At 45.9% G+C, this 24,378-nt stretch overlaps 1 protein-coding gene across 1 annotated transcript in view; it reads left to right on the forward strand.

The window, feature by feature from the left end:
* Window positions 1-24,378, forward strand: part of srgap1a (SLIT-ROBO Rho GTPase activating protein 1a) — a 188,302-nt gene that overhangs the window by 58,941 nt on the left and 104,983 nt on the right. The window contains 2 exon segments of the mRNA XM_084335154.1: window positions 19,932-19,987; window positions 19,990-20,093. Coding sequence (XP_084191280.1) covers window positions 19,932-19,987; window positions 19,990-20,093 — 160 coding nt within the window.

A 24,378-nucleotide genomic window follows, 5' to 3' on the forward strand; every position in this document is an offset into this window, starting at 1 on the left:
TTGACCTGCTATTTCCTCCGAAAGAACCCCCCCCCCCCCCCTAAAAAGACAAAAATCTGTCTATGTGGGTCTTTCAGGGTTAAGGGTTTAAAACACATCTGGAGGGGATCTAAGCTGCAGGGACCCGCCTGTATGACACTCAGTCATACATTATTCAGCCCAGCGTGACCACGGAGCAGGAGATCTCACTGGCATCTTCTGTTCGTTTTTTTTTTTTTTTTTTTTTTATAACATCTCATACCTCATAATACATTATACAATGCACACAGTGTGCTCCGGGTGACAGCGATAGCCCCTATATGGTTATAATTGTGCCTATAGAGATGTATATGGCTGCTTAGAGTTGTTCTCTAGAGACCAGTGAGGGCCAGTAAGGCTGCTCAGAATAGAATCCGAGGCCGTCCTCGACCTAAAGAAGTTCTGTAGTCCACTAATAGCCGTAGGACTTTGTCGAGTAGCCTAAGAGATTTGAGGTGATTTACTTGACAAATCTCTGGTGTAAAATAGTTTTCCCCCACATGCAAGCATGCAGAAGGACCTCTTTACATCTAGTGCTTACTAGAGATGTGCTAATATCCACAGATGTAACTAAATCGACTAAGAAGTCCTGAAGTTTTGAATTAATATAACGGATGAATAGACTTATGAGTTATGAGATGGGGATAGAATCGGTATCAGAGAATTCCCCCCGATACTAAAATCCGATACTGAGAAACACGTCTAACGTGTCAGAAATCAAAGCAAAGTGACACATCTTTGACAGGTTAACACTCTCTAATGGCTAAATCTGTATGATATCACAATAGTTTTTGTCCAATCACGGCAAAATTATGGTGCACGTTTCTACTGTTCATTAAAAGTAATGGATCGGTACTCTGACAGTCGATACCCAAAGCCCAGAAGTCAGATCGGTGCATCTCTAGTATAGGGGAGGGGAGGGGAGGGGGGTGAAATAAAATCACAAACTCCAGCTAACCAGCTCAGGGACCAGTTCAGGGACCAGCTCAGGGACCAGCTCAACAACCAGCTCAACAACGTCCCGCGCACGTTCACCAGCACCCAGATATGATTCTGAGGCCATGGTTACACTGGGCTAAAACAGCAACGTTCTGTTTTCGAATGATTACGTTTGCATGTCCAAGTTAAAAAGAAACACAGTTTTGGCAGGAAAACGCGTTTGCCTAGTGGCAACGCTCAAAAGGTGTTTTCGTTTTGGAAACTCGCCGAAACTCGCCGACAATGGTGCCGTGTAATTTGCGCGAGCCGGATACAGAGCCGTTCTGCCCAATGCCCATGCGTAGTAGAGACCCGCACGGTTATTTCCAGTGTTTACAGCAGAGCTGTCCCAAGTAGCTGCGGCTACCAACGTGTTGTCAAGTTATTGTTATAAGGAGCCCAGTCCAAAACTACAACAGTCTGCATACCCTTAACAATTGTGTGTATTGAGCCCTATTGTATTGTACCCATTCTGCATTAGCGTTAACGTTACTATGTTAATAGCCTCGATGCTAACTATATACATGGAGAATGCCATTCACATTAGCATGTAGCTAACAACATCGGAGATATTTTTGTGAGACTAAACTATCCGCTCTTGGTGGTAAATTGTGTTGATGTTGGTTTTGTTTCATCAACAAATGAGAGGCAGAGCACACAGAGTATCCGTTTTGTTTATTGCACTTTTATTGCACTTTCTTTGCTGAAAAATAAATGTTACGTTGGCTAAATGGCTCACGCGAGGTATTTAAAGATGGTGGATTGTTGTTTTTTAGCAGGAAGTGTATTGGCACGTTCAACTTTTCTGATTGGTTGAAAATGGCCTTCAACGCCCATGCGCAGTAGAGACCTGCACGGTTATTTCCAGTGTTTACAGCAGAGCTGTCCCAAGTAGCTGCAGCTACCATGTGTTGTCAAGTTATTTTTATAAGGAGCCCAGTCCAAGCTACAACAGTCTGCATTCCCTTAACAATTGTTTGTATTGAGCCGTATTGTATTGTACCCATTCTGCAATCTGTTAAATAAAGTTTACATCCATTCATTCTGCTAGCATTAACGTTACCAAGCTGCTAGCCACAATGCTATACTGTTATAATGGCATATCCCAATCACGTTAGCACGTAAGCTAACAAACTTCGCTGCTAGCCACAATGCTATACTGTTATACTGGCATATCCCAATCACGTTAGCACGTAAGCTAACAAAATCGGCGATGATATTTTTGTGAGACTAAACTCCGCTCTTGGTGGTCAATTGTGTTGATGTTAGTTTTGTTTCATCAACAAATGAGAGGCAGAACACAGTGAATGTATCCGTTTTGTTTATTGCACTTTTATTGCACTTTCTTTGCTGAAAAATAAATGCTACGTTGGCTAAATGGCTCACGCGAGGCATTTAACACTTTGAATGCCACCCACGAGTTTTCTCGTGTTATTACCCCCCGGGTTGAATGCCCACTCACGAGAATATTCGTTTTATTCGTTTTTATTTTAATTTTAGCGATCTGAAATCATATTGCATCAAGCGAGCCTACCGTTGGAGATCCAGTCACCCCAGGCGCTCAGATGTGAAAAAAGCGCCCCCTATCGTCTCCCAGATGGTAAATCACCCTTTTGGATTGGACTCAATGAAAGTGAATGGGAGAAAGGATTTCTGACTCCACATTTTACGTCTCACTCACGCAGCCGGCATCGACCGGCATCACTCCGGAGCCTGAAGAGCAGCAGGGATTATGTGTTCTACTGTATACACGGTGGATCAATACAATGATCGATTTTTTCGAATGGCGATCAGGAATTGGAATAATCCATTTGGATACCATCTGATCTCAGGTAAGGAATCTATGTTATCAGTCTTAGGATAATCAGACTCGTTTTCACGGATATATAAGCGTTTCCCCTATATGTGATATGGCTGTTTTGACTGTAAAAGCGATAAGGAAATAAGAGCAGCGATTATCAGCGCGCGGCACGAGCGTGCGTGCGCACACAATATACTATCGATTATCTAGCGTTTATTTGAAAACGATTCATAAATAGGCCGACAAATGACAACGTTCTAGAATATTCCAGTAAAAGGCGATTATCATAGAATGTGTTGTTTTTTACGCGAAAACGAGTGATTTTCAAAATGCTATCAAACGGAAATGAAGCGATAAAAAAACAATCTGCTTCGACAATGTTGACTGGAAAAATAGTCTTTGATAAGCGACAGCCAGATTAGACACATAGCCATAATTTAAAACATAGATTAGGCGATATTAACGTTAACATTGGAGTGGATGTGGGCATTCAAGGGGGTAAAAAGGAAAACACGGACTGGCTCTCAAAGTGTTAAAGATGGTGGATCGTTGATTTTTAGCAGGAAGTGTATTGGCACATTCAACTTTTCTGATTGGTTGAAAATGGCCTTCATGTTTGAACTACATCGCCACCTACTGCCACCTACTGCTTTGGCATTGTACTACATGTATATACATCACTGTGCTCAGGAGACAAAAACGACGTCTAACTTGCCTGCCATTACGTTGCGTTCTGAAAAGCGAAACTGACCATGAAAACTAAACAAAAACTGGCCATAGTGTAACCGCAGCCTGAGACTCTTGGTCAAGACTTAGCGCCTGCCCCAGTCCACAGCAGACACCCTGAGCACGCACACACACACGCGCACACGCACACACACATACACATACACATACGCACACACACACCATTTGGGTCAGCAGCTCTTTTGTCCCACTGGCTTTCATTTCCTCCCAGAATGCATTGGGGGAAAACAACAGAGCCCACAGTGAAGCGTCCAGTACACAACACCAGGTCCTGGAGTGTCTGTCATGCCTTGTCTAGTGTTAAACTATAGCAGTTTGCAGAGCACACAGAACACACACACACACAGAACACACACACACAGTAGGCAGTGTTTGTTCAGGGAGGGACACACAGGCGGTGGATAAAGGAATAATTATTTATTTTGCCTCGGCCCCCAGAGAGTGTCTTGAATAGACCCACGCTTTAACCAGAACAGGCTCGTGGTTAAAGGACGTCCTCACAGAATCTCTGATGGTCCAAAAGTGCTTTTTAATCAGGACCAAGGTGGAATTTAAGACACAGGGTTTTGTAACTATGGAGCTGTATAATAAGGGTGGCATTGGTATTTTTCCTCATTCAAAAACTCAAAACCACACCTAGAACAATTTATGATTTGATTTACGCAGAAATTAATATGCATAGATGCACCTTGATCAATATAGTATTTTTAGTATGACCTAGTATTATGACCTCAGAGAACCAGCACAGCCTTCAAATCAATGCAGAGACACGACGCGGCCGTGAGATGTTTCTTCTCGCAGCGATTGCCCTTTTTTCAGTCCGATTGATTCATTTCTTTCAGTGAAGCAAAACAACAAGTTATACTACGTTATACAGTCCCATGGATACGTCATTGTACCCAAGGCGGTTTGTTGCCATCGTTCAATTGCTTTCTCTGACGTGGTGTCTCATATATACTCTGACGTGGTGTCGCATATATACTCTGACGTGGTGACGTGTGGTGTCGCATATATACTCTGACGTGGTGTCGCATATATACTCTGACGTGGTGACGTGTGGTGTCGCATATATACTCTGACGTGGTGTCGCATATATACTCTGACGTGGTGTCGCATATATACTCTGACGTGGTGTCGCATATATACTCTGACGTGGTGTCTCATATATACTCTGACGTGGTGTCGCATATATACTCTGACGTGGTGTCGCATATATACTCTGACGTGGTGTCGCATATATACTCTGACGTGGTGTCGCATATATACTCTGACGTGGTGACGTGTGGTGTCGCATATATACTCTGACGTGGTGTCGCATATATACTCTGACGTGGTGTCGCATATATACTCTGACGTGGTGTCGCATATATACTCTGACGTGGTGACGTGTGGTGTCGCATATATACTCTGACGTGGTGTCGCATATATACTCTGACGTGGTGTCGCATATATACTCTGACGTGGTGTCGCATATATACTCTGACGTGGTGTCGCATATATTCTCTGACGTGGTGTCTCATATATACTCTGACGTGGTGTCTCATATATACTTTCTCTGACGTGGTGTCGCATATATACTCTGACGTGGTGTCGCATATATACTCTGACGTGGTGTCGCATATATACTCTGACGTGGTGTCTCATATATACTCTGACGTGGTGTCTCATATATACTTTCTCTGACGTGGTGTCGCATATATTCTCTGACGTGGTGTCTCATATATACTCTGACGTGGTGTCTCATATATACTTTCTCTGACGTGGTGTCGCATATATACTTTCTCTGACGTGGTGTCGCATATATTCTCTGACGTGGTGTCGCATATATACTCTGACGTGGTGTCGCATATATACTTTCTCTGACGTGGTGTCGCATATATTCTCTGACGTGGTGTCGCATATATTCTCTGACGTGGTGTCTCATATATACTCTGACGTGGTGTCGCATATATTCTCTGACGTGGTGTCTCATATATACTCTGACGTGGTGTCGCATATATACTCTGACGTGGTGTCGCATATATACTTTCTCTGACGTGGTGTCGCATATATACTCTGACGTGGTGTCGCATATATACTCTGACGTGGTGTCGCATATATACTCTGACGTGGTGACGTGTGGTGTCGCATATATACTCTGACGTGGTGTCGCATATATACTCTGACGTGGTGTCGCATATATACTCTGACGTGGTGTCGCATATATACTCTGACGTGGTGTCGCATATATACTCTGACGTGGTGTCGCATATATACTCTGACGTGGTGTCGCATATATACTCTGACGTGGTGTCGCATATATACTCTGACGTGGTGTCGCATATATACTCTGACGTGGTGTCGCATATATTCTCTGACGTGGTGTCTCATATATACTTTCTCTGACGTGGTGTCGCATATATTCTCTGACGTGGTGTCGCATATATACTCTGACGTGGTGTCGCATATATACTCTGACGTGGTGTCGCATATATACTCTGACGTGGTGTCGCATATATACTTTCTCTGACGTGGTGTCGCATATATTCTCTGACGTGGTGTCGCATATATTCTCTGACGTGGTGTCTCATATATACTCTGACGTGGTGTCGCATATATACTTTCTCTGACGTGGTGTCTCATATATACTCTGACGTGGTGTCGCATATATACTCTGACGTGGTGTCTCATATATACTTTCTCTGACGTGGTGTCTCATATATACTCTGACGTGGTGTCTCATATATACTTTTGACTGTGTGTTGGTTGATTTATTGCATGTTTTAAATTGATCGTGTGTGTTTTGTTACTTGACATTTAGCCTTTATCCTATTTTCATACTAGCGCTCATTTCCCTATGCTTAATCTTTTGTTGTTGTTGTTGTTGTTGTTGTTGTTGTTGTTGTTGTTGTTGTTGTTGTTGTTGTTGTTGTTGTTGTTCTTAGCTCTATTCTATTTAAATCTTTCAAACATTTTCTTATGTACCCCAGTTGCTATTGCATACATATTTGTGTTTTATTACACGTATTATGTACATACATACATACCAACTATTTTGCCTGTTTTATTCTCCACCCATCGATCATCCATAGCAACACTATTATCACAGACATCCAAGAAGGGGGATCCCCCCTTGAACGGCCCTTCTAAGGTTTCTCTCCTCCACATTGCCTGTGGTGCTTTTTTTCCTATTGCTAGGTTTTTTGTGAGTTTTTCCTTACCTTCGCTGGGGTGTGTCTGGGAGTGTTGCAGTTATTTATTTACATTTATTTTGGATTTCATGGTTGGTTTTTTGTTCTTGATTTATTCTTCTTGACTTGTTTAAATAAGACATGTCCAGCCCATGGGGACATTAACCTGTGATTTCGGGCTTTACAAATACATTTGATTTGATTTGTTATCTCATATGCCACGTACACTCTGCACTGTTGAAAACGAGGCTCTCCCTCAACGATTCCCAAGTTCAGATAAAGATAGGCCCTGCACTTGAAAGGGTTAAGCCCATGCCATTTGCACATTCCTTTGGCACCCGCGATGCTGTGCTGTACTGTAAGTGCATGTCGCTTATTAATGAAAGATGGTATCGGCGAGGCACCGAAGGGCTTTGCCATATGAGTCCCTCTGTAGCTGATAACGGGTTCCTGTTTCAATACACAGCATATTGAAGTGGTAATTATTATCCTTCCTTGTCAACAGGCATCACTGAAGGATGCCCCATAGGCTGACATTGACCCACTGACTCCAGTATGAAAGGAATGTTCACACACACACACACACACACACACACCCAGAAATAATATTTTATTATGAACTCTTTCACTCCCTAATGCGGCCGCCCGCACACGCACGCATGCACAACAGACAGTGTGTAGTGAGTAGTTCATTCATTCTCACATGCACACACACACACACACACACACACACACACACACACACACACACACACACACACACACACAGAGAGCGAGAGTGTGTGTAGTTAATGAGTTGACTCTCTCTCTTCTCTCTCTCTCTCTCTCCTGGTAGATAGTTTCCTTCCTCTCTCTACCTGCGTGTCGTGTCGTCCCCTCAGTGCTCGTCTCTCTGTCTGACCCAGACCCGGCCGTGGCTTGGGGGGGAAACCATGACATTGAGGCAGTTTCCTGCCATTATGTGGATGAGCAGACTCCCAGAGGTCACTCTGCTGCCACGGCCTGTGTCCCTCTACTGTGTCCCTCCCTAACTCCCTCCCTCCAAACCTCCCTGGCCCTGCTACCTCCTGCCCTCCCTAACTACCTCCCTAACGCTACTTACTCCCTCCCTACTACCTCCCTAACTCTCTCCTTACTCCCTCCCTACTACCTCCCTAACTCTCTCCTTACTCCCTCCCTACTACCTCCCTAACTCTCTCCTTACTCCCTCCCTACTACCTCCTGCCCTCCCTACTACCTCCCTAACTCTCGCCTTACTCCCTCCCTACTACCTCCCTAACTCTCTCCTTACTCCCTCCCTACTACCTCCCTAACTCTCTCCTTACTCCCTCCCTACTCCCTCCCTAACTCTCTCCTTACTCCCTCCCTACTACCTCCCTAACTCTCTCCTTACTCCCTCCCTACTACCTCCCTAACTCTCTCCTTACTCCCTCCTTACTACCTCCCTAACTCTCGCCTTACTCCCTCCCTACTACCTCCCCAACTCCCTCCATAACTCCCTCTTTCCTGCCCTCCCTAACTAACTCCCTAACTCTCTCCTTACTCCTTCCCTATGACCTCCCTAACTACCTCTTTAACTCCCTCCTTACTCCCTCCCTAACACTCTCCTTACTCCCTCCCTACTCCCTCCTTAACACTCTCCTTACTCCCTCCCTTACCACCTCCCTAACTACATCCTTACTACCTTCCTAAATCTCCCTCCTACCTCCCATACTACCTCCCATACTACCTCCCTACTCCCCCTACCTCTCTCTCCCTCCAGACCTTGGTCAAATCCCATACGAAAATAAACTAGTATTCCTGTGATTCCCCCCCCCCCCCCTATACACTAATAGAGATGTACCACAGAAATACTGTAGTGATTTATAATAGTCCTGAGTTTTCCTTTGTACACACTATATATTTACTACACCAATATAATGTGGTGATTCAGCATAGTAAAAAGTGCAGAAACTAAACGAAGAATTTCACTGTAAAAAGTACTGGTGAATATTATCATTCTGATCTGATTTTCTGTAGTGGAATATTCTAGAAATGTATGATGAATCGCTATAGTATTTCTGTGGTTTGGTCATAGAAATCATATGTTTCTATAGTGATTCACTATTGTATGTCTTAGTGCTTGTTGCATGCGGACCCCTCCACCCCACAGGAATACTATGTATTTCTTTACTATAGTTAATGTTAGTATGGGCTTGGTCTAATGCTAGTTGTAGGCAATCCTTAGCCCTTGTTTCTACCCAGAGGACCAGGAGAGTGGGATTTACTACACCGGGAATAAATCAGATAACGTCAGGCGAGTTAACAATCACAGACAAGTATATTAGATTAGAGTGTCGAGCTTTAATGTGACTCCTCTGTAGAAAACCCCTCCCACCCGGTACGCAGAGGAGATGAAATCAAACGCAAACACGTGCAAATACTATTTTGACTCTTTGTCTTTCTCTCTCCTTCCCTCTCTCTCTCTCTCCCTCCCCCCTCCCTCCCTCCCACTGTGGGCCTCTGGTGTGATCCAGCAGGTCGTCCCATTAACCGACACACAGACCCGCCGTAGGAACCATTGATTTATAGGAGGCGCACATGTGTAACATTCAATGGCTTCCCCCAGCGTTTTCATCACGCTGAGCTCCACAGAGTCGACTCTATTGACTCTGCCATGGCAACGTCCCACGCTTTAAATGTGCTTTAACTCCGACCCTGTTGGTGCGACTTCTCTGCGCCGTGTCTGGCTGTGTTGTAGTTTGACGAAAGGCCTTCATTTCAGAGAAGTGGGGCATTTCAGAGAAGTCGGTAACTTTTTAACTTCTTTTAATCTCTCTCCCACTTTGCTTTGTGTTTCATTATGCAGGGTCAGCCTGTTGGTGTGCATGCTTGTGTTTAGTCGTGGTGCTGCTGAATCAGGTCAGCCTGTTGTGCCACACTGACGGTACTGATGGTACTGATCATCGGAGAGGCGAGGAGTGGAGAGGAGTGGAGAGGAGTGGAGAGAGAGGAGGAGAGGAGAGGAGAGGAGAGGAGAGGAGGAGAGAGGAGGAGAGAGGAGGAGAGCGGAGAGAGGAGAGAGGAGAGAGGAGAGGAGAGGAGAGGAGAGGAGAGGAGAGGAGAGGAGAGGAGAGGAGAGGAGAGGAGAGGAGAGAGAGGAGGAGAGCAGAGGAGAGGAGAGAGGAGAGAGGAGAGGAGAGAGGGGAGGCCGGGTCGTCCGCAGACTGACTAACTACAGATGTTCAACTAGAAGAGGGCGTTCAGTAGACTCGAGTGCAGACCTCCACCAAGGCTCAACAATCTCCCCACTTTGCTCTGTTATTTTCATATTCTACTGGGTAGATGACAAAAATGAGCATTGCCTATTATGCCAGTCTCCACAGACCCAGTTTGACGCATGTTTTTATTTTTATTTTTTTGTGACCATGACAAATGGGTCTGTTTGAAAGACGGAAGGTTTAGCCTGGTGATTTGATTGATTGATTGATTGACAACTTTATTAACAGATTGCAGAATGGGTACAATACAGTACAGCTCAATACAAAAACTGCTAAGAGGATGAAGACCAGAAAAAGACTTTCGGCTTGTTTACATAAGGGTCCTCCAGGGTGATGGCACTAGAGATGAAAGGTCATGAGGTCACCAAAATCAATAGGTGTCTTGCTCTCTAGGGGTCATGAATGTTCACAGCAAATCTCTATGTCAATCTGACCATAACTTTTCACTTTGGCCTGGTGGTGGCACTAGAGCAAATATCATGGGGTCACCAAAAGCAATATGTTTCTTCCTCTAGGGGTCCGGAATGTTACCAGCAAAAAAAAACTGTTCCCGTTATTGCGTTCCCACCCAGGATTTGCAGCAGTGGTGGATGCAACAGACATGGCAACGGTCAGGATTAATCCATAATATCCCAGACACTGTCATTTCAGGGATATAATTACATTTCATGATTCAAAAAATAATAATAATGAAAACACAATACACAGATAGACAATAAACAATAAATATGGATATATTGCACAGCCGTAACTAGGAGTTATGGTCACAAATCAGCACTGTGGGATCAGGTGGAAGCAGATGAGGTAATGTAATGTGGTAATCAATCACCCATGATGTCCAATGTCCTTAAAGCAGCGACCTGCCTATCATGCACAAGCAAAAGCGTACAAAAGCAAGCATGCACGAACAAATCCATCTTCAGAACACACGCCACACACCGCCCTCCAGTTCTCACAGACACGTACATGCAGTGACATAAAATGAAAGAGCTGCACTCTCTGCTGATGCATAATGCAGAAAGGATTTATGGTAATTGTAGTTTGACGGAGGGGGTGTGTGTGTGTGTGATGCTGTCCAGCTCTCAAGACCACCATCATCGTCCTCTTTATCTCCCGTCTTCCACCCGTGATGCTGTCCACACAGAGAGAGACAGTGCCGCCAAAGGAGCATTTAGTACCGCGTGTCTCACGCTCGAAAGTAGGCTTGGTGCTGAATCTCTAGGATGACGTGCTGCCACTGCCACGCAGGCTTGTGTGGCTGCTCTGACCCGTTAACATGGTCTGTGTAGCTGCTCTAACCCGTTAACATGGTCACTGTGTAGCTGCTCTAACCCGTTAACATGGTCTGTGTAGCTACTCTAACCTGTTAACATGGTCACTGTGTAGCTGCTCTAACCCGTTAACATGGTCTGTGTAGCTGCTCTGACCCGTTAACATGGTCTGTGTAGCTGCTCTGACCTGTTAACATGGTCACTGTGTAGCTGCTCTGACCTGTTAACATGGTCACTGTGTAGCTGCTCTAACCCGTTAACATGGTCACTGTGTGGCTGCTCTAACCCGTTAACATGGTCACTGTGTAGCTGCTCTAACCCGTTAACATGGTCTGTGTAGCTGCTCTAACCTGTTAACATGGTCACTGTGTAGCTGCTCTAACCCGTTAACATGGTCTGTGTAGCTGCTCTAACCTGTTAACATGGTCACTGTGTAGCTGCTCTAACCCGTTAACATGGTCTGTGTAGCTGCTCTAACCCATTAACATGGTCACTGTGTAGCTGCTCTAACCTGTTAATATGGTCTGTGTAGCTGCTCTAACCCATTAACATGGTCACTGTGTAGCTGCTCTAACCCGTTAACATGGTCACTGTGTGGCTGCTCTGACCCGTTAACATGGTCACTGTGTGGCTGCTCTAACCCGTTAACATGGTCACTGTGTAGCTGCTCTGACCTGTTAACATGGTCACTGTGTAGCTGCTCTAACCCGTTAACATGGTCACTGTGTGGCTGCTCTGACCTGTTAACATGGTCACTCTGTGGCTGCTCTGACCTGTTAACATGGTCACTGTGTAGCTGCTCTGACCTGTTAACATGGTCACTGTGTGGTTGCTCTGACCTGTTAACATGAGCTGTGTAGCTGCTCTGACCCGTTAACATGGTCACTGCTCTAACCTGTTAACATGGTCACTGTTTTAACTTGTTAACATGGTCACTGTTCTAACCTGTTAACATGGTCACTGCTCTAACCTGTTAACATGGTCACTTGTCTAACCTGACAAAAACACCTCCAGAAATCAGCCTGGCTGTAGTTTGTTGTGGGCTACTGTATTGCCTGTACTGTAGTTTGTTTCAGGTTTAGGTTTACTTTATTTGATCAAGGGGGACAGCGACATTAATAAAACATTTTACAAATGTAAATGCACCCAATTTTAGCCAAACGGCTAATTTCCATTGGCAGTCCCCCTGCCAGAAGGTACAGGCAAAAATCCTGTGTGAAAAAGGGTTAGCAATAAAAACAGAATAAAATCAAGATAAATAACATTAGAATAAAAACACAACAAGAGCACATAGACATACGATAGGGATACAGGTCACAATACAGTCATGGACACAATGAGCCATTCCCTAACCCTGCACTTGAATGAATGATATGATGTGGACACTCTAATTGTTTGAGGTATTGAGTTCCATTGGTGGGATGCTCTATATGAAAAGACGGCCTGGCCAAATAAACCTTTTTTTAAAGGGATTGTACAGTCCCCCCTTGCCGCACTTCTACTGTTCCTGGTTGAGGCAGACTTGAGGTTGATGATGTACTGTAGTTTGTTTCAGCTCGGTGGGCTACTGTATCGGCTTGTATTGTATTTATATAAGTCAACCCAAACACGCTCTGGTAGAGCAGGTACAGTAGAACGGCAGATATCTGTGACGATGGTAACACAACACCATGCTTGTGGTGGAGCTAGTATGTGTTAACATGTCACTCGTACGTCAACCAACCAGAGAGATGAAATCCAACCTGAACGACCCTGTCAGTCATCATTACTAGTACACAGGCCATTTCTTAGTCAGTGTTATTCATACTGCTGCCATAGCTATTGTTTATTTATCGTCTTATCAATTCAGCGTTATTCATAGTCATAATCAATATTTATTGTTTATCAACTATTTGTCAGCAATACACCCCGGCAGCCCCCCTACTAATAAATAGGCTACTGATGTAAGCATTTCCTCAGACCGTTCTCTCAAAGTGACACTTCACAGAAAAAGAGTGCTGATTTATTTTGCACTTAATCCCTCATATACGTCAAAACTGTAAACGGTAGACAGTTTTCCACACAGTCATTTAGATTGACAGCTAATGAGATTGACTCATAATCTCAGTTTCAATCAAAGGATGTAGATGAGAAATAACAACGGCGAGTGCTGCGTAAAAACACGCATGGATGCGCAGAGCCCTCCGGCTACCTGTGAGTCCCTGCCTGGCACCAGTATGAGCTGCAGCTGTGATTCCTGAAAGCATGTCTGCTCTTTTGGAAGCAAGCTAATGCATCGAGACTAAAGCTGTAGCTGAACCACAGTTTGACCTGCACTGCTCTCTCTCCTCAACCGCTTGGTCTCCTCTGGCCTTTTTTCCTTGCTTTCCCACTGAAAGAGCAGGAAAACAACTCATGTGTCACACAGCTTTTAGCTCAATTGGATTTTTTTTTTTTTTTTTTTTTAATCCGTCTCCTTTCTCTACATCTTTTGAAAAAGCAGTGATGGGATGTTTTCCATGTCGTAGTGTTTTTGGCTCTCTCTTCTGTCTCATTCAGTTTGCGTCCTGTTTTTCGACACGTCCCTGGGAGGATGCAGGGCGAATATTTCAGCTGGGATGGGATGTTTGTGTCCTCTTTATGCATTAGGACGAATGCCATCCTTAGCCTTTTTGCCCTTGCAGCAGATCCAGTATCAGTCCTGTGTAGTGTCACCTGTTGTGTTGACAAGTGCTGCCTGTCCACGCTAGCAGACCACGGGACGGGCAGAGCAGAGGGGATCCTCCATATGGTTCCTGCACCAGTGACCCCTAGACACAACCCTGCAACCTCACACACGCACACACACACACACACACACACACACACTCACACACAAACATGCACACATGTATGTACTCACAGTCACAATCAGTCAAACACACACACACACACACACACACACACACACACACACACACACACACACATGCATGCACATAAATACTTATGCATGCACTCGCACGATCAGAAACACACACACACACACACACACACACACACACACACACACACACACATGCATGCACATAAACACTTATGCATGCACTCACAATCAGTCAGAGACGCATACACACATACACACACATACACACACACACACACACACACACACACACACACACACACACACACACACACACACACACACACACACACACACACACACACACACACACACACACACACACACACACACACAGGAGGAATGTTTTCGATTACACTGGAGGAAATCAGCCTGCAGGTCTTATGCTGGACCCCGGATCACTGTCCTGGACAATGTCCTCCACTTAACATGGAGACAGCAGCTCTCAGCCTCTCTCTCTCTGCCCCCCCTCTCTCTCTCTCCTCTGTCTCTCTCCTCTTTCTCTATGCCTCTATGTTCCTCTCTCGATGTCTCTCTCTGTGTGTATCTCTGTCTCTCTCTCTCTCTCTCTCTCTCTCTCTCTCTCTCTCTCTCTCTCTCTCTCTCTCTCTCTCTCATCATCATCATCATTTTATTTATCCGTACATGGAATCACCACAGTCCAACAGTACATATTCACATAATTCACAAAAAATACCTCTCTCTCTCTGTCTCTCTCTCTCTGTGTATCTCTCTCTCTCCTCTCTTTATGTATCTCTCTTGCTCTCTCTCTCCCCCTCCCTCCCTCCCATATCTCCGTCTATCTGTCCCGCTCTATCACTCCCTCCACCCTCTCCCCTTTCCTTATCAGCCTCTCTTTCTCTTCCTGTCACAATTCATATGTAACTCACTTTTCACATTTTCTTTTTTTTCCACATTTTGCTTCCAAGTGTGTCTGTAAGCTCTCCTCCCAGCTCCGCTCTGCTAAGTGTACTTAAAGCTCGGAGGCAGACTCCGCTCCTCCTCATCTCTGGAAGTTCAGTTCGCCTTGGGGCATTTAACTGGAGCCGCGTGCCCCAGAAACGTCGCAGATACAAACGCAAATCCTACCTAACCTCCCACTCCCCGTGCTCCGAGCGCACTGCGCACCAGTCACTGACATCATATATAGAGTGCTTTTTAGGCGCAGTACCAACAATATATAGGGCACTTAGCACCAGGGGAGGCTTGGTTCATACCTTTTTATTTTTTATTTTTTTTTATATATACGACGGTTCCTCATGATCCACTTTGAGAAGTCTTTCTAAACATCCTGTGAGGTGAGCAGGCCAGTTGATCCCCCGAGGCCAGAGAGAGAGGGAGAGAGATAATTAGGTGTTGTGTGTGTAGGTATATAGCGCATATACACGCCAGAATGTGGGTGAGTCCCAATGTAGAGCGACAATTCCCTCTTCATTTATCTTTCTCTCGCTCTCTGTGTCTCATCCTCTCTCCTTGCTTTCTTGGCTTGTATCTATCTTTATATATGCACCTCAATCAGTGATCATGAACAAGTTTCCTTAACTAACCTGACTTTTCTTTTTGTTGCAATAGTATGGATAATGAAGACAATGCTTGGGTCTACTCTTCTAGATGATAAATAAACATCTGTGCACTAAACCCTCTATAAATCAAAAAGAAATGCAGGGTCCGTCATTAAAGGGATAGTTTGGATTTTTCAAATGGAATACTTGCTAGTGTACTTGATGCAATGCCATCAGCTCACTCACAGAGCCTTGTGGTTCTGGCCCACCACCGCTTGGTTCAGAGCAGGCCGGGAAGCGTCAGACCAAAAAACAGGGGCACTAGACCCAAATGTGTTAATCCACACCATAATATTCAAAAGCTTCAATCATCAACAGCAAACATCTGCGATTCTCCAGCATTTCCATAATCAATTACGGTTAGAACACAGCCCAGGTGTGACAGAGTTGTGCTGTTAATGATTTTGAAGGCATGTCCTTCGGATGAGACGCTAAACCGAGGTTCTGACTTAATCTCGGTCGTTGAAGAACCCAGGACGCCTATCGCAAAGGTTCCCCGACATTCCTAGCCAAATTCCCAATCAGGTCTCTGACATCAAGGCCACCTAATCATCCCTTCCCCTTAATTGGCTGATATAAATCCCTGTCTCCTGAGCCGTTCAGCCATTGTGTGTAGTGTGATGTGTGCCTGGTGCCAGTGTATGGCAGCCATTGAGCCTGCGTAGCCCAAGGTTGGGTGCTGCTACCAGTGGTGGTGAAGGAGGCAATTTCCACCCTACATTGCTTTGAGTGTCTAGAAAAGCGATATATAAATAATGAATTATTATTATTATTATTATTATTATTATTATTATTATTATTATTATTATTATTATTATTATTATTATTATTATTATTATTATTATTATTATTATTATTATTATAATAATTGTAACTGAGGGGTACAATTCCCTGACTGTATTGAATAAGTATGGTATCATTAAACCACTACTGCGTTATGTACATTACTACTGGCCATACAGTACACAGGTATATGAGATGAACACACCCACAATAACACGGCTTCACAAGAAATACTGTTTAGAAGAATATTTATTAGCAGCACGAAGATTATCTTACATTACTTATCAAGATTGAGAGTTGCGCTTGTAAGGCGAAGAATGTGCATGAATAGGTCAAGAGCGTAAGTCCATGAGCATATTACGCAGGAGATAATTAATACCACCTGTATCATAAGAATTATATATGGTACACTAGTAGATCAGCTGGAGATACTAAAGGGGTCCCTCCGGTTGTAAGCCAGCAGGGGAGAGGATTTGTCGGTAGCAGAAAGTCTGGGTCAATGAGGAATAAAGAGACTCCAGGTACAGGAGACAATAATCCCTTGATCCGTAGACGAACAACAGCTATTCTCCGGTATGCAGTGCCGCATGGAGGAAAGCTAGCCAGCCTCAGAGTACTAGAGGCGGGCTCGACGGTGCTCCTCACAGGGTAAATCCCACACAACAGTGGGTGTAGACTATTCTCCGCTCCAACAGCTACAGGACCAAAGCAAATATAATCCAGCCGAAAAGGGCTCTGTAGTCGTCGGGTAGGTTATCCAGTGTACATATCCACACGGTTCTCGTCTAGGGCTCCTCGGATGACGGCACCAGGTTAGGCCGCCCAGCCTGGATAAGCACACTAGCTCGGTACGATGAAACGTTGGTAATGCTGGTCACTGTAGAACGGTAGCCGCACGATACACTATACATAATAGACTATTACTTAATAATAGAATAGGTCGAACTCGACGATCCAGCGGTAAACTCTGACACTTCAGCTATCAATTCGCACGCGGTCTCAAGGCTCTATTTCGGGGCAAAACGGGCCCACTTCACAGCACGTTGTATCGTGGTGTGAGGCTTCAACTTATTGGGTAACTAACTGCTGTATCCACCTGCGACGTATTTATACGTAAGGTGAACAATCTAGTACCAGCCTTATTTCTGTCTCGTATTCTTGCGCAGAACCGGGCATGTCCAGACATGTCTTAGCGGTGACTTTGAACTAGACATTGGGGGTATGGCCGTGGCGCCTAGGGGATCGCTTCCAATAGGAGAACGAATATTATGGTCTGTCCTGTACCAGGTACAGGGATATTCCGTGTATATGTACAAAGAATATACAAGGGATATCAGACGATATACAAATATTATACATGGGATCTCAGGCAATAAATATATATATTCGGTTTAATCTGACCCTTTGTAACAATTATAATTATAATTATAATTATAATAATAATAATAATTATTATTATTATGTTACGGTGCAGATCAACACTTCTTTGTCTCGTGCCCCCGTTTCATCCTGACCATAGAACCCGGTGATTAAGCTAATTGCACTGCACTAACTACACTAGTAGCAAGTATTCCATACAACTTAATGTCCAAAAATCTACAACATTGCTAAAAAGTCTATAGTCTCTTGACTAGTGCCAGTTTGGCCAGGTAGCTGTGCCGTCTCTCAGCTGACATAAGAATTGGCCGTTTTTAAACCTGATTTTAAACATCTCTTGACAGTTACTTTTGATCGCTGGCAAAGGTTGTTATTCTCACCACCAGCAAAATATGGTATAATGTTCTCGTCAAATATATCTTAGATGATCTGTTCTATCTTTATAATATTGAGCAATGGACATCAAGTAAAATTTTCTTCCAAAATGGATATGTAGCACATTGGAATGAAAGCACTACTGTAACTAGAAGAGCACTCTGATGTCTGCAGCCGCACGCCAGCGAGCAAAGCTGTTCTCCACCTCGGTATTGATTTCAATGGACCAGCGGTGGAAATCAAATAAAATACTTGTCGTTAAAATTTCCGGACATTAAGTGATACGGAATACTTCCTAATGTAGTTGATGCCGTGCAATCCGCTCACACACAGAGTGAAACACATGAGAGAATTCACGTCCTTGGCCCTGCTCGTCAAGGCACGGTGGCGCAGTGTAGCACTGTTGCCTCACAGCAAGGAGGTCGTAGGTTCAAACCCCAGCAGGGGGCCTTTCTGTGTGGAGTTTGCATGTTCGCCTCGTGTTTGTGGGGGTTTCCTGCGGGTACTCTGGTTTCCTCAGACATCATAAGACATGCATGTTGTGTTTCCTGCCATTGCCCTTGAACCAAAGTACTGGTATTACAACTGGAGTTGTCCCCCGGGTGCCCCGCTGTGTGGCCGGCCGCCCACTGCTCCTCAACAGTTAGGACGGGTCAAATGCAAAGAATGAATTTCCCCCGAAGGGGATTAATAAAGGTTCAACTTAACTTAAAGAAACACGCCAACGTTTTTGGGAATTTAGCTTACCGTCTTCTCTAGAGAGAGACAAGAAGATAGATACCAGTTTCCTCTCTGTGCGTTCAGTAGTAAGCTATCTATCTTCTGGTCTCTCTGGAGAAGACGATAAGCTAATTTCCCAAAATGTTGGCATGTTCTTTTAACTTATGTGTGAAGTTTCATCCACATCGCATCAGAACTGCACCCCTTCGAAGTTTCATCCACATCGCATCAGAACTGCACCCCTTCACACGCACCCCTTCACAACGCACCCCTTCACAACGCACCCCTTCACAACGCACCCCTTTTAAGCCCTTCGCAGGAATGATGATCCTGGTGTAATGATGCGGTGGGGTAGTTTCGGTGGGTAGTTTCAGTGGGGTGGTTTCAGTGGGTAGTTTCAGTGGGGTGGTTTCAGTGGGGTGGGTTTCAGTGGGTAGTTTCAGTGGGGTAGTTTCAGTGGGGTAGTTTCAGTGGGGTAGTTTCAGTGGGTGGTTTCAGTGGGGTAGTTTCAGTGGGGTGGTTTCAGTGGGGTGGTTTCAGTGGGGTAGTTTCAGTGGGGTAGTTTCAGTGGGGTAGTTTCAGTGGGGTAGTTTCAGTGGGGTAGTTTCAGTGGGTAGTTTCAGTGGGGTAGTTTCAGTGGGGTGGTTTCGTTTCGGTGGGGTGGTTTCGGGTGGGGTGGTAAGTTCAGTGGGGTGGTTTCGGTGGGGTGGTTTCGGTGGGGTAGTTTCAGTGGGTGGTTTCGGTGGGGTGGTTTCGGTGGGGTGGTTTCGGGTGGGGGGGTTCGTGGTGGGGGTAGTTTCAGTGGGTGGTTTCGTGGGTAGTTTCAGTGGGGTGTTTCGGTGGGTAGAGCGGTGGGGTAGACCCCCTGCAGTATGCAGTAAAGACCAGCAACATTGAGAATCAGGCCGTATTGAGTAATGTTGCGTATTGGAATGAATATACAGTGCAGTGATACGAGTGCTCGTCTCCCCCCGTCCCGTCACAGGAAGGACCAGAACCTGCTGTCTCCGGTCAACTGCTGGTACCTGCTGCTGAACCAGGTGAGAGGGAGAGCAAGGACCACGCCACACTGAGCGACATCTACCTCAACAACGTCATCATGAGGTTCATGCAGATCAGCGAGGACTCCACGCGCCTGCTGAAGAAGGTGAGACAGGAACCTGTCTCTCTCTCTCTCCTCGGTCTCTCTATCTCTCTCTCTCTCTCTCTCATTCTCTCTCTCTCTCTCACACACACTCTTTATCGCCCCCGATGCCCTTTTTTCGTTCTCTCCTGCACTGTGTTTTTCTCTCTCTCCGCCTCACCAAGGTTGACCTCTTCCAGCTAACCTCATATCCGCCGTATCATTTGATCAACATATTTTAAGCTACAACTTAACCACTAATACAATCCAGATTTTGCACAAGTGGGGGTGGGGGGTGGGGCGGGGGGGGGGGGGAATCGGGGCACCGCGTCTCCTCTCAATTATGCTACATAAACAACGTTTCGCTTCCAATCTTTCGCTTTGACGAAGACATATATTTAGTAACAGGATGCGACGGGAGCGCTCCAGCTCTGCGTTTCATCTGCAGAGGCCTCGCTGCCGCTCTGTGGTCGACTCATGGTATAGAGCGGGGGGTAGTTTCAGTGGGGTAGTTTCAGTGGGGTAGAGTGGGGGGGTAGTTTCAGTGGGTAGAGCTGTGGGGTCGTTTCAGTGGGGTAGAGCTGTGGGTAGAGCGGGGGGTAGTTTCAGTGGGGTAGAGCTGTGGGGTCGTTTCAGTGGGGTAGAGCTGTGGGTAGAGCGGGGGGTAGAGCGGGGGTAGTTTCAGTGGGGTAGTTTCAGTGAGTAGCTTCAGTGGGGTAGCTTCAGTGGGGTAGCTTCAGTGGGTAGAGCAGTGGGGTAGTTCAGTGGGTGTTTCAGTGGGTAGTTTCAGTGGGGTAGCTTCAGTGGGGTAGCTTCAGTGGGGTAGTTTCAGTGGGTAGTTTCAGTGGGTAGTTTCAGTGGGTAGTTTCAGTGGGGTAGTTTCAGTGGGGTGGTTTCAGTGGGGTAGGTTTCAGTGGGGTAGCTTCAGTGGGTAGAGCGGTGGGGTAGTTTCAGTGGGGTAGTTTCAGTGGGGTGGTTTCAGTGGGGTGGTTTCAGTGGGGTAGCTTCAGTGGGGTGGTTTCAGTGGGGTAGCTTCAGTGGAGTAGCTTCAGTGGGGTAGTTCAGTGGGTAGCTTCAGTGGGGTAGTTTCAGTGGGGTAGCTTCAGTGGGGTAGTTTCAGTGGGTAGTTTCAGTGGAGTAGTTTCAGTGGGGTAGAGCGGGGGGGGTAGAGCTGTGGGGTAGAGCGGGGGGGGTAGAGCGTCCTCGGCAGCTCTGCTCGGGGCGCGGCCCCTCAGCACCTCCCATGTGAAGCCTGTGGCCCCGTGACCGACAACCCGGGGGCCACCGCCTGCCCGTATCACTCCCACCGCAGAAGACGCCAACTCCCATAGCGATTATGAGCCTCCTATGGAACCAGAGTCACATCAACCGAACCACAGGCCCAAATTACAAAGTCTCTGCTTCAGAAGAGTGCTTTGTGTCACTTTAACTAGTGAGGACTCTTTCTTTCTTTCTTTCTTTCTTTCTTTCTTTCTTTCTTTCTTTCTTTCTTTTTTTTCTTTCTTTCTTTCTTCTTGTCTTTCTTTCTTCTTTCTTTCTTTCTTTCTTTCTTTCTTTCTTTCTTTCTTTCTTTCTTTCTTTCTTTCTTTCTTTCTTTCTTTCTTTCTTTCTTTCTTTCTTTCTTTCTTTCTTACTCTTTCCCCCTCCCTTTCATCTCTCTCTCTCTCTCTCTGTAGCAGGATTTTAAGATTGAACTTCCATATTGAGACAGTCCAAAAGAAAAGAAAGATTTCATTCATGTTCAAGAGTGATTAACATCTCTTGACGGTTGTGGTTTCATCTGGTTGTATGGGGAGTGGTCCCGATTACTCCCACCCCACCCCTGCATGTACCCCTACTCCATACCCACCCCTCCCCTCTAACACACAAACAGGAAGTTGCAACACTCATTTCCCTTGATAGTGGCTAGAGGGTCCTGGTTCTACTAATGAGACCAGATGTTTACTAGACAAAGTCACTTTTCAGATGGTACTAGAGCTACAGCCTCCCGCCCCCTTCAACCCACCCCTCCCCTCCAACCCACCCCGCCCCTCCCCTCCGACCCATCCCACGTCGATGATTATAATGACAGACTACCGCATCTCTAGAAGTACTTTTTTCTGCGTCCCAATTTTATGTCCAAAGCCGCTCATAATGTCAACCCATAATTCGGATGCTTCGACTTCACATGCTGGGGTGTATTCTCACAGTCCAGCGTCCCACCCACACAGAGAGAGAGGAGAGAGAAAGAGAGGAATCCATATATTTGGTCCCACCCGGCGTTGGTCTTGCCATAATAGATATCGGTTGGGCCTTTCATGCCTGTTGTGTGTATGTCCCCTCCAGGTTTGGGGTCCAGGTTTGGCTTCTTTTTTTTTGCTGACAAAGTGCAGCCCAGTGGGGGGTCCCGCCTCACTAGGGGCCCGAGACCCCCCCCCCCCCCCCCACCCTGTAATTAGAGCATCCGCCAGACTTTGATCTCAGCGGAGCGTCCCATAACGAGAGGCGAGGCGACACCGAGGCCTCCTTCCCCCCAAAACATTACGACAGTATCCTCGCTAGCTCCGCCATCAAAGAGCCGTGTTTTTATTTCCCTGTGTCGTCGTCTCACAGCCTCGGGCTGTGCGGTTCGGTAAAGCGAGAGAGAGAGCGGCCCCGGTGTCCCCGTCCGCCTGTCTTCTGCTCCACCGGCTTCGCCCCCGCGTACAGATAGCGGAACCCGCCCCGGTTGTTTACTTCTTCAGCGTCGTGCCGAGTGGACAACGACAACACTGTACCTCTGTGGCTATCGGGGTGACCCCTGAGATCCACAGAGGGCCCGGCTTGTTGTAACGCAGCGGACCTCCTTTCTCTCCTCTCTCCCCCTCATGCGTGGACGGATCTTATCACGTGTATTAGTTTTCATTATTCATAACAACACCCCCCCCTCTTTGTTTGTCTTGTTTTATTTATGGAAGTCACATTTCCCTACAAGGTGGACTTCCTCCAAGGATGCCACAACAGCGGGACCCCCCCCCCCCCTCCCTCTGCACGACACGTGTTCGATGGTGTGTTTATTTACCGCGTCCACTGTGTCCAGCGGTAAGAACGCTGAGAGGAAACTGCATTCCGGACACGGTATAGATCGCTCTTGGCGCTCGCATGAAAGGAGCGTGACGCGGCTGACGCGCGGTGCTATATCTTTGCCACTTCATCTGAGTATGGCTCCGCAATTTATTGCCTAGAGATTCATGGAGACCATTACCAGTTCTGTAGCCTGGTAGACCCCGTATTTCAATAGCGTGTGTATGTGTATGTATGTATATGTATGTATGTGTTTGTGTGTGTGTGAGTGTGTGTTGTTTTACTGTCACTCTATATTACAGCGAGTCTGTGACTGTAACTCTATTTGTATGTCACCGTGGGACAGGCACACTACTCTATAGGGTATATTATTACCTTACCACACACACACACACACACGCACATGCACACACACACAGGCCCCAGGGTATATAAACCGCCTTCCATATAGACTGATTAATGTCAGTAATATGAACCCCCCCCCCCCCCCCCCCCCCCCCCCCCCCCAAAGGCTCACTTGGTTCCTCCCCTCTTGGCGTCTTTCATCTCTGTAATGTGGTTAGCATACAGATGGTACGAGCCTAAAAGGGGAAACCCATTTGTACGATCCTTTTAATGAATTAGACAGTATTGGAAACCCCCAATTGACAGCCCTTTAAATGAAAGGGGGGGTGGGGTGGGGTACGGATGTTGTAAATTAAATCTCGACATTGGTTACCACCACACACACACGCACACACACACACACACACACCACGTTGCAGATACACAGCCCTGATTACGTGCAGCTCCAAGCCTCTTGTGTTGCCTTTAACACTTTGTACGCACGCCGGGTTTTCCTTTTTACCCCCTTGATGCACGGTCCACGGCCAATGTTAACGTTAATATCGCCTAATCTATGTTTTAAATTATGGCTATGTGTCTAATCTGCCCGTCGCTTATGAAAGAATCATTTTCCAGTCAATGTTGTCATGGCAGATTTTTATCTCTTCACTTCCGTTTGATAGCATTTTGAAAAGCACCCGTTTTCAGGTGAAAAACAGCCCATTCTGTGATAATCGCCTTTTACTGGAATATTCCAGAACGTTGATATTTGTCGGCCTATTTATGAATCGTTTCAAATAAACGCTAGATGATCGATAGTATATGTGCACACACGCACGTTCGAGCCGCGCGCTGATAATAGCTGCTTTCATTTCCTCATGGCTTTTACAGTGAAAACAGATAGAGCACATATCACAAAAAAGCTTATATCTCTGTGAAAACG

The sequence above is a fragment of the Notolepis coatsorum genome (genome assembly GCF_963971535.1).
Source record: "Notolepis coatsorum genome assembly, chromosome: 18".
Lineage (NCBI taxonomy): Eukaryota > Metazoa > Chordata > Actinopteri > Aulopiformes > Paralepididae > Notolepis > Notolepis coatsorum.